Source organism: Narcine bancroftii, chromosome 1 (genome assembly GCF_036971445.1).
Source record: "Narcine bancroftii isolate sNarBan1 chromosome 1, sNarBan1.hap1, whole genome shotgun sequence".
Taxonomy (NCBI): Eukaryota; Metazoa; Chordata; class Chondrichthyes; order Torpediniformes; family Narcinidae; genus Narcine; species Narcine bancroftii.
In genome coordinates this window covers 471163305-471180697 of record NC_091469.1, presented here as the reverse complement: position 1 = coordinate 471180697, position 17393 = coordinate 471163305, and the positions used below count along the sequence as shown (strand labels likewise).

The following is a 17393-nucleotide window of genomic DNA, read 5'->3' as shown; positions in this document are numbered from 1 at the left end:
TCCAGCACTCTAGCCATCATGGAACTGGCAAACCATCTTAATGAATTTGGCAGGCCAGCTAAACTTTGACATTATCCTCCACAGGCCTGGTCGGCTGACAGTGCCAAAGACTTTCGCGTTAATCAGTTAAGAGGTGTACACATTAGCTTCAAACTGTCCCCCAACCTGGGCTCACAGCAGGACATGGGACCATGCAATGGGGTAAGTAGAGGGCGCAGTTGTGGCCAGCGCCCTGCTCCTGGGGCTCGGAATTGACGGCGGAATTCATCCCAGCCCCGGCACCCCTCTCCCCCGCTATCTGCCACCCTGGGCCAGACTCGACTTGCCTCCTGCCGGGCCGCCACCAGGTGCGGGTGGTATAGGTGGTCCGGCAGGCTGGGCCAATGAGTCTTGCAGCTCAGGGCAGGCAGCGAGTGCATGGGCCTACCACGCAGCCACCACCGCACACACACTGAGTAAGCCCACGGTGAGATAAGGAGTTGTCTATCCCAATAAGTGAAGACAGGCTCCGGTGGACTGAGTGGTCAAGAAGGCGGTTTCTACAAACGTAGTGAAATGCGAAGAGCAAGACAAATCACAGAAGATGTCCTAGTCATCCACTGTGCCTAGTCCCATCACCAGCTGTCTCGACTTTTGTCCTGTCACTGGATCAAGAAGGAAATTGGGAAAGAGAGAGTGAGGCTGACGCTGTGCAACTCTCTCACTTTAATCCAAATTAAGCACTAGTCTCGATACCATCATCATCAGGAATGATGATGATATATGCAAATATAATATAGCAAATATGATAATAGCATTGAATAGGTTTCTATACAGACACACGAATAGAGGGATTTGTATCATGAGTAAGCAATAGAGTTTTTGTTCAACTTGGCCATCATACTCAGCACAGACATCATGAGCTGAAGGGCTTGTTCCTGTGCTGTACTATTCCATGTTCTATGAACCCACATTTTTAACCACAAATTCATTCCAATTAATATAGGGAAAATGGTGCTGCTAACTTGCACACCTGGGTCCCAAAGGTTTGGAATTAGTTCGAACAACAGTTTTCATTCAACTTATATTTTCCATAAAAAAGTTTTTAAAATCATACAAGTACACCTGTGAGATTATATTCAGATCAGACATTATCTTATTAAATGACACAGCAGGTAGAGGCTGTTGATTATTGTATTTTGACACAGGCTTTCAAAATTCTACAAGGGTTCTTTTGCAATCTAAAGGATCTGCCAAATTGAGGTAAACAAGAAGTCTCCAGATGCTGGAGTCTAGTGCAGTAGACAAAAATGCTGGAGAAACTTAGCAGGTCATGCAGTATCCATAGACAGCAAAAGGCAGACGGATGTTTTGACCCTGAGCCCTTCTTCAGGAGTGCCGAGAATCAGATATGCATCAGATTAAGGGGGTGGTGGAAGGAGTGTAGACTAGCAGGTGGGAGGGGAAAGAAGAGAAAGGAGATGATGGGGGAAGAGGGCAGAGGGTGAACAAAGATAGCTCTCTGATAGAAGGAAGGGAAGAAGTGGGAAACTGGAGGAAGGAAAGAGAGATACTGGAGAGCGGAGAATGATATTGGAGAAGCTTGCTTGGAGACCATCAAGATGGAATACAAGGTATTATTTCCCCAATTTACAAGTGGCCTCAACCTCAATGTGCAAATGAAGTGGTTGGCCACTGGGAAGTCGTTACTACTGCAGTGGACAGTGCGAAAGTGCTCAATGAAACAAATCCCCATCGGTCTCCTCGAGGTAGAGTAAGCCACATGGGGAGCACCATTTGCAGCATATGACCTTTACAGATTCACAGGTGAAGTGTTGCTTCATTTGAAAAGATTGTTTGAGTTCCAAATGTTACTTTTTTTGATCACAGGAGTAGGTATCAATGGGGCAATTAGTAGGAAGGGATGAGTGGACAAGTGAGTGGCAGAGGGAGTGATCTGTATGGAAAGTAGAGATGTGATATGTCTGGTGATGTGATCCTATTCAAGGTGGCTGAAATGTTTGCACTGTATGCTGCTGCCACAAAACACTGAATTCATGACTTCTTCATGACAATAAATTCAGATAAAGATAAAATTCTGAAATTGTGGAGAATGACACATTGGATTTGGATGAAGGAAACCCTGTTCTCGTTGACTATGTGGAAAGGGGAAAGGGCCAGGGCAGATGTGTGGAAAATGGATAAGATATGGGTAAAGGCAGAGTTAAAAGCAGTAGAGGGGAAATTATATTTACTAAAGCAGGAGGACACCTCAGATGATCTGGGATGGAAGGCCTCATTCACGGAGAAGGTGGAACAGAAACGTCAAGAAAAAGGAATATAATCCTTACAGGAGACAAAGGTGTAGTCAAAGCAACTGTGGGCATCAAGTGGGCATATAGATTTCAGTAGATTGTTTGTCTCCCAAAATGGAAACAGAGATTGAAAAAGGGGAGAGTTACCAGAGATCGACAAAGTGACTATGAGGTCAGGATGGAAGTTGACAGCAAAGTAGATAAAGTTGACAAGCTCATCACAGGTGCAGGAAGCAGCACTAATTTAAGAAAGAAAGTGTTCAGAAGCCTTGTCTGTATAGGCTTGCAGCATGGATTACTCCACATATCCAATGAAATGAAAGGCATAGCTGGGGCCCATACAAGTACCCATGGCTACAGAGTTAATTGGGACAAAATGGGATGAACCAAAATAGAAGTTATTGAAGTCAAGAACGTTATGCGAGGTGAAAGAGGGGGACTAGCAAGAAAACCAGCAATAGTCATTTTTATGGGCTACGGTTATTTAGAAAATTTGGATTTTGTAATAAAAACACTGAACTAATTTGATATGCTAGTTAGGCAAACTGACAAAAAAAACCAAGTTCTCCAAATAGTCCTCAAAAGCTCTAAATACTTACTATTCCGTTAACTGTTTTAGAGTCCAGTTATATACATTACACCAACACAAAAATAATATTGTTTTTCTGAATACCAGACTGATGAGTGGCATCAATTTTCCGCTCAGACATTTTTAAAATCAACAACCATTGTCATTATCAACCCTATAATTTTTTTTTTAATTTATTCATTTTTGGGTGGTGATGTACAAGACAGAGAATAAAACCAAATGTAGTGAAATATCTTTATACACAATCTATTGAAATGTAAAAAGTTCATCTCACATACCATACAGTGATTCCATGCTGGCAGCATCATTATCAATCAAGGCAGAAGCCACCCAAACGATTCCCAAAATGAGTAGCCCAAGAAGAATAAGCATGACTACAGTCTCCAGAATTCGTGCTCTGATTCCCTAAAAGGAAATGGAAAAACAGCATGCTGAGAGGTTAAAGCCACAATGTTAGTCATTAAAAAAGATCTGATATCCTTAACAGTTGGTGAAGGAAACCATTTGGTTACATCCAAAGCACATTGAGCAACACCAAGAGGAAAATATAACAATCACTACATCATCAGAACAAGATCATGATTAAGCATCCGGTGTCTGGCAGGTTAAGGCTTTCCAATATCCCAGCAAGAACAGTGATATCACCTAATATTTTTGATTCGACTTCAGCTACAAGCAAGTCAAACAAAATTCAGGATGAAAAAATGTAGATCAGTACTTGTACAGTGGGAGGAATTAAGAGTTCCACTATCACGAGTACACATTTAAATTTAGACATACAGAATGGTAACAGGCCCACCCGGCCCACAGGCAGCAGCAATAGAAATTAGCCAAGACAGCGTTATATTTTTAAAAAATTTTAAATATTTTAATTATGAATATTATAATACTATATCAAAACTGATCTAAACTAAAGCCCCAACTATGCGTGTGAGTGTCTGTGTGCGTCTTGCATATCCCAAACTATTACAGCTCAGGCAGGATTCTGGAATGTCAGTTCAAAATTCAATCTCAGAAATCCAGTGCTGACACATACACTCTTAAATTGATGCAAAAAAGTAGTCACAAAGTAGGTGGGAAACACTGGACAACAGACAGTTGTAAACTCACAAAATTCTTGTCCAAGTGCTTCCAGCAAAATGTCCTTTCAGAAGAGTGGTAGTCAAAATGCCCCTTTTCCTGGCGTAGGGGAGAAAAAGCAAGTGACTTTCACAAAGCTTCCAGAACCCTTTCGTGGGTCAGTCCAAAGTAACCTTCACAATGGTCAGGATCCAAACTCAGTATTTTTTCTGCTTCCAGAACCCAAATACAGATCCGTTCAAGTGACGTTTTTTTTCAACCATGATGGGTTTCAACAATTCACTTCAGAAATGACATTTCCTTTGCCGTGATGGGATCTTTTAAAAGTGATCTTTCCTTTGGCCACATGAAGCCACTTCAGCACAGTATATCTCAAACCTGTTGCTCCTATGCCGCTTTCTTAAAATGGCTCCTGATCAAACAGTGTACTGTTTCCTTCACTGCATCTGTGTTCCATGGGCACTTCCTCTCAAAAGTAGCAAATTTGAGTACACGGTGCCCCCAGCCTGTCAGCCCACAATGTCCAAAGCTTGCAGCTTGATTCGTTCTATTAAAGTGACAGTCTCATTCAAATGAAAATGAACTGGATAAACATAATACCTCCCATTAACAAAGAAAATTTTGGGGTGTAAGCAAAATTTAACTGCAAACTATAACGTTTGAAATACAGTATAACTCCGATTATCCAAAAATTGCATTATCCGAAATCCTCAGTTTTCCACATTTTTTTTTAAACTTCAGATAAATAAGGATATCCAAAACAAATCAGAAATCCTCAATCCAAGATTTTTAGAGCCAAACTGACCAGGGACCTCAGGTTCCCAGCAGCAGCAGACCTCAGGTTCCTGGCGGAAGCTGGGACCTCAAGCTCCCAGGCAGGAGAGGGACTCTCAAGCTCCCAGCACGAGCACGGCCTCAGTGGGGAAGTGTCATTGTCCGGCGGTGGCCAACATTTTTCTGGTGAGAATAAAACATTCTTTTAATGCTTTAAAAGCCTTACCTTATTATTAGTTGTTGTTTAAACACTGTTACAAGTCATTTGCTGTTGCTACTGGGCTGTTTTTTTTTAAATAACCGGTTCTCTGAAAAAACTGTTTATCCCAAATAGGCCCAGTCCTGACCATTTCAGATAATCGGAGTTGTACCATAATACATTCACTAGCTACATGATATAATATACAAAAAAAATAGCAGTTTTGGTAACGTTGCAAATATAACATCTTGAACATCAATCAGCAACTACATTATCCTTGCCTTTAATACGAGTTACCATTAAATTATATTCCTGCAGAATTAGACTCCATTTTAACAATCATCTATTTTTGTTTTTCATTTTATTCAAGATACAAGTGATCCCTAAGCTGTGCAGATGTGCATACTGAAACCCTGCAAAGCCAGTACAAAGGCCAATAATTATTTCTCTATAATGAATAATTATTTTGATGTTTATTGAATTTCTTGGAGAAGCAAGCCACTGGATGATCAATATCATCACAATCTTTCCTTTGTAACAGCATTGCTCCCACTAAAGAAAATGGCTTCTCAAAGTCAGGTGATGAACACAGGCTGGTGTTCTTCAGTGCCTTCAGTTTGTCAAATGCTTCTTGACAAAGTTCAGTCCAAACAAACTTTTCACCCTTCTTTAGAAAGTTAGTTAAGGGAGGGGTGATATCAGCAAATTTTTTAAACATTTTATAAACTACATCTACAATTATTAAAAGAATAAATTTAAAAAAAACAATACATATATACACATACACACATATATAGACATATATATCCCTTTATCTTTCCCTCCCTACCTCCCCACTCACTCAAACCCCAAAATAAAAAAAAGGAGAATGTCAAAAACACAAATATAACCTCAATTCAAATAGGTATGGAGTAGAGAATTATCACCGGAACGAGCTGTTGAGAGCTCTCAAACTTTCAACCCAATATATTGTCAGTTTGGGCTCCATATTTTCAAAAAGAAATGATATTTATTACATAAATTAAAAGTTATTTTTTCAAGTGGAATACAAGAACATAATTCAGCATGCCATCACTGCATTCGTAAATCTATAACTGATTTCCAAGTAATGGCAATGCATTTCTATAAATAGCTATAGCTAATAGTAAGAATTCAATGTGATACAAAGTTCATCTTAATTTAAGACTAATCATTTTTATATTACCCAACAAAAATAAGGTAGGATCAAGCAGTTATTTTACCTTTATATTTTTTCCAAAAATACTTTCACTTCTATCCAAAAGGGTTTTGCTCTTGGACATTGCCAAGTAGAGTGAAAAAAATAGCCTACTTCTTGACCACATCTAAAACATAAATCTGATAATGTTGGATTTTTTTTTTTAATTTTTGGGGGGTAAATATAATTGATGTAAAATAATTATATTGAACCAGTCCATATCTTACATTAATAATTTTTGTTATACTATCTTTACCTAACTGCATCCAGTCATTCTCATCTGTCTATTGAAATCAACTTCCCATCTTAATCTTGATTTATGAATACCTAACTTAGGAGCTTTTCATTGAAGTAATTTATACATTTCTGAAATAAATTTATTTGTATTACCCTTAATAATCAATAATTCTAATTCATTCTGTCTAGGTGGTCTCAAATTATGACTTAATTTATCAGTCAAGAAGACTTTAATTTGATAATTTTAAAAGAAAGTAGAATTCGGGACATTAAATTTTTCGTTCATTCATTGAAAAGTAATAGATTTACCAGCTTTAAAACAACCTTTTTATCTTTTTTAAATCCCCAATTGACTCCAAATCTTCAAAAAATGATTATTCATAGTAATAGGAAAAAGTCTATTTTGGTATAAAGGAATTTTCCTTTATAAGAAATTTTTATCTTTTCCACCTCTCATAGTCTATTTTGTTCCATAATTCAATTAAGTGTTTCAAAATCGGTGTATCTTTAGTTCTGATTAAGTTTTTAATTTTATTTATAAAATAAATTATTGCATATGTTCTTCATTTATTTTACTTAATTCTATTTTAACCCAAGTTAAAGATTTCTCTAAATCAAACATTCCATTAATAAATTTCAATTGGACTGCTTTATAATAATTCTTGAAATGCAGAAGTTGTAAACCTCCTAATTCAAACTTCCAGGTTAATATTTTTTTAAACAACTTCTAGCCATCTTTCCTTTCCATAAAAACTTCCTAATAATTGAATTCAAATCCTTAAAGTATTTTTGAGGTACATCAGAAGAAATAGACTGAGAAAGGTATTGAATCCTTGGAAAAATATTCATTTCAATAATATTTACTCTACCCATTAAGGTTATAGGTAAGTCATTCCATCTATTTAAATCATCCTTAATTTTGTTAAATAATGGTAAATAATTCAATTTATATAAAATCTTCATCAATTTTGATCCCGAAATATTTAATTCCATTATCTGACCATTAAATTGACCAAATTGTTTACAATGAGTATAATCCCCATTAACCAAGGACATAATTTCATTTTTGTACCAATTAATTTTATTACCTAATATTTCACCATATTCTTTCAATCTCGTACATTAAAAAAAACCAAAGAATTTATAAAATCTGTTATATAAACCAAGACATCATCAGCAAATAAATTAATCTTATGTTCCTCTCTACTAACTTTTATTCCCTTAATTAGGATCTTGTATTATTAATTCTGCTAAAGATTCAATTACTAAAATAAAGCTGAAGATAAATTTTTTACAGTTCTATAAGACCTTACCATTCCCAAATATCTCCTAACACCTTTCTTACCCATAGAAATGATAAACTCAAAAATCATCTGAACTTTCACCTGGACAGGCACCAAGTTACCCTGACCAACAACATGACCAAGGTAAGTCACAGTAAATGGCCAAATGCACTTTTAGCTAAATTAACTGGAAGGTTGGCTTTTGAAAGTTTGTCAAATACTCTCTAACTCAGAGATATATGCTTCTCACGTGACATTCGCTGTAATCAAATCATCAATTTCAGTATCTGTATGCTCTCAACCAGTTGTTTTCAAACTGTCCCCCTAAACTCACATTCTACCTTTAAAAAATCCCTATGGCATAAGTGCTCTGTGATTAATAAGGGATTGATTAAGGTGGTATGTGAATGGAAAGAAAAAGTTTGAAAAACACTTTTAATTGTACATAACTGACTTGTTATGTGCACGGTTTCATAACTCCAAAGGAAATGAGCCAATGACAATTTTTCTCAAAATATTTCAGTAACAATGGGTCTAGAGCAGTGGTTCTCAGCCTTCCTTTACTACTCACATACCACCTTAAGCAATCCCTTAGTAATCACAGAGCATTTATGGCTTAGGGATTGCTTAAGTTGGAATGTCAGTTTAGGGGCAGTTTGAAAACCACTGCTCTGAACCTTGAGTTACAGAATTAATTATACTTTGGAATGTCCCTGGAGCATTTTTCATCCCAAAAGGCAAAGTATGATATACATATAATCCTAACGAGGTCACAAATATAGAAATTTCCCTACCACTCTCTCTGTTAAAGGAACACACCAATAACCTTTTAATAAGTCGATCTTTGTAAGAAACTTAGCTTTTCCAATCTTTTCCACACAATCATCCACCCTAGGGATGAGATAAACATGTTGTTGGAATCTAGGGGTTAAAACATTATGGAAGAAATGATTAATTAATAAGTTTATATGTACTGCATGAGTCAGGGAAAAAGAGGAATGTGATTAAGTGGCAATCACAGCATGGAGCAAAGTTGGCTGAGCAAAATGGTCTGCTCCCAAATACAGGGAGAGGAAATGCATAAAACGATTTAGGAGGAATGCTCAAACTGAAGGAGGTGGTGAGTAGCACAGGAGACACAGGCCAGACCAGAACAAAGAATGGCCTGCAAGAAACAAAGGGAATGGAAAACCAGTCTAGGAGGAAGATTAGGGCAGGAGGAGGTGTTAAAGAGAACAGCAGAAATTGGCCAGACAGGGACAGAATGGTGATTAGAAATATCTGGGGATGAATTAATTTCTGATCCAATCAATAGGATAGTCTGTCTTGGAGGATTAAGATGGGAGTGCTACACCCCAGATATCTGCAAAACAGGAGATGACTTGTGATAACCCTTATGCAAAAAGATCTAGCAAAGGAAGACAACTTTTGTTCTGTATAATGAAATCTAGCAAAGGAAGCCAACTTTTGTTCTGTATGATAAGGTTGATCTATATAAACTGAGCCAACTGGACAATAGGGATCAGTCTTGGGGAGTAGCTCACTGTGCAGGTGACTTATGAACTAACGATTGACCCAGAGCTCTGTTAAGTTTTATTCTTGTACTGTGTAATAAATTGACTGTTGAACCAAATACCTCCTCCTATCACTTCATTCAAAGAACACGCTGGACTCTGACCACACATAGACTAAATTAAGAGTAAGGTAAAGCCAGAGTCCGACAATGTCTTTGTTACCACATTAATTTTCCTCTATAATCATGTAAACACTAACCATCCTGTCTGATTTAGACACCAGGCGAACTCCAATCTGAGGTATAACATCTAATAATATAATTCTTTGACATTTATTTAATCTCTTAATCTATCAGTTTAAATTTTTCTACATTCATTCCTCATGGATGTCATTTGATTGGTCTCGCACCACCAACATCATGACAAATTATTGGGGTTCTTTGAGGTACGTCTGGAAACAGGTTCCTAAATTTTAAAAGTAGCTGTTTCATTTGTTCCTTTTCCTGGGGCTGAAGTTGAGCCAACTTATCCAAATTCTGCAAAATACTCAAATTAGACAGACAAACTGGGACAATGTTTTGTTTGAAGTGACCCTCACGGTGCGCAAACTCCCCATTTTCATTAACAACAGACACCTCTGGTGAAGGTTGTTCCTTGCTACCCACAAAGTTCTGAAAATTAGGTTTTAATATGTTGACATGGCAATCCTGCTGTAACAATATTAATATTTGGGGAGAATTTATAAGATTTAGAGTAGGTCACATATATTCACACATTTTAAAACAGATCTTATTTGAAAGAGTGAAGAATTCACATTGCAAGATTTCTGGAGAGTAAAGCACCTTTCACAAGTAGGTGTTAATTGAACTGACATCACAAAATGATTGACTATTGTCTTGCTGGAGTCATGCTGTCTATCAGTACCCTTTCTGCAAAGTGCTCACTGAAAGGTCAATTCTGGATTGTTTACCTAAGATAACAACTTGAGAAGAAGAAAGAACTCCTGTTGTTTGCTGGAGAAGGTGGGGGCTTTGTAACACATGAATCAAATGTTCTCTTTGGAGTTTCAGTTCGAGAGAGAGATAGAGGACACAAGCTCTCTCAGTCAGTCAGTGTGTGGGACACTGACAAGTAATTGAAAAGTGCAATCCAGGGAAAACTGTTCCAGAGCAGTTGATAGCTGGAAGTGCTACCTGTCTGATGTTTCTCTTGAAATAGAGGAAGGAATGGAACTCTGTGGTAGCTTGAAGAAAGATGGGGCAAGTTTCATCAGCGAGACCCTGAGGTAACTAGTGGTGGTACCTTAGTTGTGGAAATCCTGGAGCAACAAATATCTCTCTGCAGACCCTACAAGAACCTTCCTGAGCGGTAAACATTTATCTTTCAAGCACCAAGCCTGGTGAACTTTATACATGTTAAATTCTGTGCACAGTATAAAAATTGCCTGCAACCAGAGAACTTGGAAGGAGAAGTGAGATTGAACTGTGAACCAAAGAACTTTTCTTGAAGTTAAATACACATTATATACACTTGCGCTTAGAATTAGAAGGTAGTAATTAACTCTAAGAATAGTTAAGTTAAAGTTTGATTCTATTTTTATGTTTGAAGTTGATTAAAAATAACTTTTGTTTCGAAAGCCACTCGTCTCGGTGAATGCATATTGCTGCTGGGTTTTGGGGTCCTTTGGGCTCATAACACAGCGTTTTACGTCTCCAATCAGGTATTTTAACTTCATAGTTTAATTCACCTTTGACTCTATCTCATTAGGGCCTGAAAATTTTGCCCTAAGGGAAGTAGAATTTGTTAGGAAAAGATTTAATACTTTATCCCCTGGTTTAAAATAATATCCAACTGGCACTTTCTAAATTTCCTCCTCAGAGAGCCTTATCTCTTACCTTATCTTGGGTTTTATACCAGAGTTTTGGTTCAAACCATATGCATTGGAAAGCTTACAAGACATAGCTCAAGTCACTGCACAGGCTGGAGAGACACTCAAATCTGCTTTGGTTTCATCAAGACTGGCTTGGCCGTCCACCTCACGGAAGAGGCAACTTTACCCTCTGCAAGGTCATTTCCAATTTTGTTTTATAACTTGCATGGATACAGGCAGTCCCTGGGTTGAAGACATCAGATTTACGAACAACCAGTAAGCCAACTGGAAGTAGAATGGAGTCAACTTTTGGTTCAAGTGTGGTTAAGTATAATTCTAATTATAATTTACCTTCAAAAGTGGCACATCCACCGCCCCCCCCCCCCCCCACCTCCTACACAGTCCCACCCCTTCCTTGCACGCTCTGACATGGCCACAACCCCCGCTCGCTTTGACGTGGCTACCACCTCAATTAATTGGATAACTTCTGAATCAGATGGAAAAATTGGCTCTACCTTTCCATGTTGTAAATCACCCAAATAAAATTCTTATCTGCTAATTTTGGTAGCTAGCACATTTTTATGAGAGATGAAAGCTTGTACCCCAAATTAGCATTGATAAAATTCAGTGATTGCATTTGCCGTTGAGTCTTGAATTTTAAATGTCTTCCTCTTGGTTTTCTTCTGCAACCAGTGTGCCATTCCGAGAATACTGACTGCCATCTAGCATCTTCCAAGGGTTCACTTCTCCTGTTTGTTCCTTGGATTTTTTTTTTAATATAATGAAAAATACGTCCTCCCCACCCCCTTGCCAAAGTAGCTACCTCCACTTCATGACACATGAAATGGGTGCTGTATTGACAATACAACTGATGTAATGGATTATTTTAACTTTATGATATTGATAGGTCAAAGATCGGCTATGGAAATGTTTTGTTCAGAGCTCAATCTTACATTTGCTTATGTACAGTACTGTATTATTATGTTTAAGTGTTGGGAAGTGTATAATTATAATTGAAAGGCAAAATATATACTAAATATGCTATATAGCAAGGTAAACATTTGCCTAACTGATGCTAAATAAGTTATGTACTTGTATGACCGTATGTACTTGTTCTGACCTAAATATAAATTAAAGTTAAAGACAGACCTAGGTAATGGAACTCTTATTTAACTCAGTGACTGCCTGTATTCAATATCACCCCTCTGGAAGTTTTAACTTGGCTCAAATTAAACCTTCTGGAAAGCTCCATTTGGCACAAACTTCTAATAAAAGAGATACCAGTGGCTTTGCAAAAAATAATGGAACTGCTTTGGAAGGAACTTCCAAATGAACAATGTTCATGCTCAGAGGCTGATAAGATCTTTCAAATATTGAGTTTTGGGGGGGGGGGGGGGAAGAGAGAGAGAGAGAGAGAGAGAGAGAGAGAGAGAGAGAGAGAGAGAGAGAGAGAGAGAGAGAGAGAGAGAGAGAGAGAGAGAGAGCAAGCAACATGGCAAGCTGGCAGATTTGTTGAAAACCCCATTTTGAAGATGGGTTGTGAGTTCTGAGTTCAGCCTGTTCAAAACCCTTGTAGTCCTTACAAAAGGAAATGACTGGCCAGAGTGAGGGAAACAAGAGGAATTCTGTAATGCAAGTTTCTTCAGCAAGACACTGAAGTGGCTGATCGGAGGAAATCAGTTTGTATGTGTGTCCAATGAGCAACAAATCTCTCTCTCTGAAACCATCAAGAACCTTCCAGAGTGGTAACCATTTAACTGTAAGCACCAGGGTCTGGTAAAAATTCATAAATGTTAAATTCTGTGCACAGTATAACAATTGCCTGATACTGGTCAACTTGGAGAAGTGAATGACTGGCCTATTAAAGCAAATAACTTTCCTAAACACATTACATACACATGTGCTTAGATTTAGAAGAGGGTTAAGTTAGGTTAATAAAAAGTTAAAGTTTGATCCTGTTTTTATGTTTAAAGAAAATTAAAAGCAACTTTTGTTTCAGTAACTATTTGTCTTGGTGAATTTCTATTGCTGCTGGGTTTTGGGGTCCTCTGGGCTCATAACAATAGTCCAGATCTCTGCCTTGTTCATCAATTGTTTTACCACAGCCACAGATGGTTTCTGCACCTGAGTTCCAGGGACAGTTTCTCTTCAGAAGTAGAAAATTTGAGTACATGCTGTCTCCAGCCTGTCAATCTCCAAAGCTTGCAGGGCTTTCAGTTTGATTTATTCTCTTAAAGTGATAGTCCACTCAAATGAGAATGAACTGGGAGCACGTAATACCATGTCACACAAATATAACAAATTGACCAACAACCCCCATGCAACTTGAAGGGTTGGAGGAAACCTGAACACCTGGAGGAGACCCACACAGACACAGGAAGAACATATAAACTCCTTAAAGACAACACTGGGTTCAAACCCTGGGTGCTAACACTTTAAAAGTGTTACGCTAACCGCTACAGTAACCATGCCACCCTTGGTTCTTTTCAATCCCAACATTCTTCACAAAAAAGACAAGGCAGTCAAAACAACTTCGTTTTTTTTATTATTTTATTTATATTTCCAAATCAACATGAAAACATGAAATTAATCAATTACATAAAAGAAACATAATCTTATCATTCGATATTGATTTTGAAAATTAAAAGCAACTTTTGTTTCAGTAACTATTTGTCTTGGTGAATTTCTATTGCTGCTGGGTTTTGAGGTCCTCTGGGCTCATAACAATAGTCCAGATCTCTGCCTTGTTCATCAATTGTTTTACCACAGCCACAGATGGTTTCTGCACCTGAGTTCCAGGGACAGTTTCTCTCTCTTCAGAAGTAGAAAATTTGAACAAGCCCTAACTAATTTTCTCCCATCCACCCAGGGGGATAAAAAGGAGAAATAGTCAATAGAATTAAAGAGAGAAAAGAAAAAGAGACAAAAAAAAGAAAAGAAAAAGGTTTCATTGGATTCATCAATCTCCTGCCAAGGCACAAATATCCTGACTTACCCGGAATCCCAGGTGGTTCCCGAATGCAGGGGGCTGAGGGCAGGGGAACCAACTTCATGCTCATCTGCAATTTTGTTATTCATAATGTAGTTAGAAATATAGGCAGAGAAATCGTAGTTAAACAGGAAAATCTGCAGATACTATGATTGTAGCGTAATACATAAAAGTGCTGGAGAATCTGAGCAGGTCATGCAGCGTCCAGAGGAAGCAAAGGAACCAATGTTTCAGGCCCAAGCCCCTCGTCAAGGTAAGTGCAGAAAAAGCAGGCATAGGAACATAGGAAGTAGGAACAGGAGTAGGCCAAAAATGGCCCATCGAGCCTGCTCTGCCATTCAATACGATCATGGCTGATCTAATTTATGACCTAACTCCACCTACCTGCCTTCTCCCCATATCTCCCAATTCCTCTATCATGTAGAAATTTATCGAACCGAATTTTAAATATGTTTAATGAGCCAGCCTCAACCACTTCCCTGGTTAGAGAATTCCAAACATTCACTACTCTCTGGGAAAAACTATTTTTCCTCATCTCTGTCCTAAATCTACTCCCCCGAATCTTGAGACTGTGTCCTCTCGTTTTAGTTTCCCCGGCCAGCTCAAAAAACCTTCCTACATCTATCCTATCCATACCCTTCATAATCCTATATGTTTCTTTAAGATCTCCTCTCATTCTTCTGAACTTGAGCGAATACAATCCTAGATGATTTAATCTTTCATCATAAGTCAACCCCTTCATCCCAGGGATCAACCTAGTAAACCTCCTCTGGACCGTCTCCAAAGCTAGTATATCCTTCCTCAAATATGGAGACCAGAACTGGACACAGTACTCCAGGTGCGGTCTCACCAGTACCTTATACAGTTGCAACATTACCTCCCTACTCCTGAACTCAATTCCTCTAGCGATGAAGGCCAACATTCCATTTGTCTTCTTAATAACCTGCTGCACCTGCAACCTAACTTTTTGCAATTCATGCACAAGCCCTCCCAAGTCCCTCTGCACAACAGCATGCTGTAGTTTTCACCCTTTAAATAATATTCAGCTCTTTTATTTTTCTTGCCCAAGTGGATAACCTCACACTTACTAACATTGTACTCCATCTGCCAGACCTTTGCCCACTCATCCAGCTTAACTATATCCCTCTGCAGACTCTCCACATCCTCATTACAATTTGCTCTTCCACTCAATTTGGTGTCATCCGCAAACTTGGCTAAACCACATTTTGTCCCCTCCTCCAAGTCATCAATGTAAATGATGAACAGCTGTGGGCCTAACACTGACCCCTGCGGCACCCCACTTACCACTCTCTGCCAACCTGAAAAACTCCCATTTATCTCGACTCTCTAACTCCTGTCAGACAACCAATTTTCAATCCAGGCCAATATACTTCCCCGGACTCCACTTTCCTGTAACTTACCGATAAGTCTCTTGTGCAGCACCTTATCAAACGCTTTCTGGAAATCCAAATATACAGCATTAACCTGTTCCCCTCTATCCACCGCACCAATTATATCCTCAAAGAATCATAACAAGTTTGTCAAACAAGATCTTCCCTTTCTAAAACCATGCTGCGTCTGCCTGATTGAACCCTTGTGTTCCAAAAGTTTCACGATTTCATCTTTAATGAAGGCTTCAAGCATTTTTTCAACCACAGTCGTCAAGCTAATTGGCCGATAATTTCCAGTCTTCTGCCTACATCCCTTCTTAAAAAGTGGCGTGACATTTGCTGTCTTCCAGTCTGCCAGGACCTGCCCAGAATCCAAGGAATATTGGTATATGACCACCAATGCATCAACTATAACTTCTGCCATTTCCTTCAGAACACTTGGATGCATATCATCAGGATCAGGTGATTTGTCTGGCTTTAGTCCCATTAGTTTCTCCTTTGTAACAACTATTTTATCAAGGCCCTCCCCAACATTCGCATCCTTAACTCCACACTTGGGCATGCTGGACATGTCTTCCACCGTGAAGACTGACACAAAATATTTGTTTAATGCATCGGCCATTTCCTCATAAAAAGGGTGGAAGGGAATGGGGGTGTAGTGGGTAAAGAGGGATGAAGCAGCAGGGGGTGAAGCACAAGCCAACAGGTAGGATATAGAACCAAGCAATTCAGGGTTGAGAAACAATAAAGTCAGAGGATGCACAAGGGAGATAACCAGAAGTAAAGAGGTCAGAGATTGTGTGAAAGACTGTGGCTTGATGTTTTCTCCTGGGGTCCTGTTCAATGGCTAAGTAAGGTGTCCAGCTTCAACAAGGCAGGGGTCAATGCACTAGACCACAACAGCACCACTCTCGTCTGCAGGTTTGATAGCGAGGTTGGGATTGGTGCAGAGAGAATGGAGGACAGTACATTCTGAGGGGGTGCGATTAGAAGTCAAGATGTTGATGCCGCAGCATCCAAAGACCAGAACAAGGTGTCCAAAAGAAAGCAGAAGGCTTAAGGCAGGAGAAGGGGTCTTCAATGGGGCAGAGGGAACACTGGGAGAAGGAGTGGGCACTAAGACAATAATGACAGAAGAACTCATCAGCATGACGTACGTGGAACTCATTGGCGTTTGGGTGAAGGGGGACAGTGAGGCCTCTACTGAGGTCAGAGTGTTCAATTTCTGAAAGGCAATGGCCAGAGGGGATAATAAAGACTCAGCAGGGGTTAGAGTGAGGGTCAGTAGAGTGGAGGTAACAGGAGGTTTAGGGATGTCAGAGGGGGAAGCAGCGGGCTGGGGGGGATCAGAGGGGGAGGAGGCGGGCTGGGGAGAATCAGAGGGGGAGGCGGCGGGCTGGGGGGGGATCAGAGGGGGAGGCGGCGGGATGGGGGGGATCAGAGGGGGAGGCGGCGGGCTGGGGGGATCAGAGGCGGAGGCGGCGGGCTGGGGGGATCAGAGGAGGAGGCGGCGGGCTGGGGGAATCAGAGGGGGAGGCGGCGGGCTGGGGGATCAGAGGGGGAGGCGGCGGGCTGGGGGGATCAGAGGGGGAGGCGGCGGGCTGGGGGGATCAGAGGGGAGGCGGCGGGCTGGGGGTTATCAGATGGGGAGGCGGCGGGCTGGGGGGATCAGAGGGGAGGCGGCGGGCTGGGGGATCAGAGGGGGAGGCGGCGGGCTGGGGGATCAGAGGGGGAGGCGGCGGGCTGGGGGATCAGAGGGGGAGGCGGCGGGATGGGGGGGATCAGAGGGGGAGGCGGCGGGATGGGGGGATCAGAGGGGGAGGCGGCGGGCTGGGGGGATCAGAGGGGGAGGCGGCGGGCTGGGGGGATCAGAGGGGGAGGCGGCGGGCTGGGGGATCAGAGGGGAAGGCGGCAGGCTGGGGGATCAGAGGGGGAGGCGGCGTACTGGGGGGATCAA

General features: G+C 40.3%; 1 protein-coding gene across 20 annotated transcripts in view; it reads right to left on the bottom strand.

Moving 5' to 3' along the window:
- lmbr1 (limb development membrane protein 1) overlaps positions 1-17393 on the bottom strand; it is a 305384-nt gene that overhangs the window by 174630 nt on the left and 113361 nt on the right. For 17 of the 20 annotated variants that reach the window (XM_069914759.1, XM_069914763.1, XM_069914760.1 and 14 more), the window contains 2 exons: positions 3994-4062; positions 3162-3288 (listed from right to left, as the gene is read on the bottom strand). In XM_069914759.1, coding sequence (XP_069770860.1) covers positions 3162-3288; positions 3994-4062 — 196 coding nt within the window. The remainder of the gene's footprint in view (positions 1-3161; positions 3289-3993; positions 4063-17393) is intronic. The other 3 variants (XM_069914752.1, XM_069914756.1, XM_069914767.1) reach the window with 1 other exon arrangement.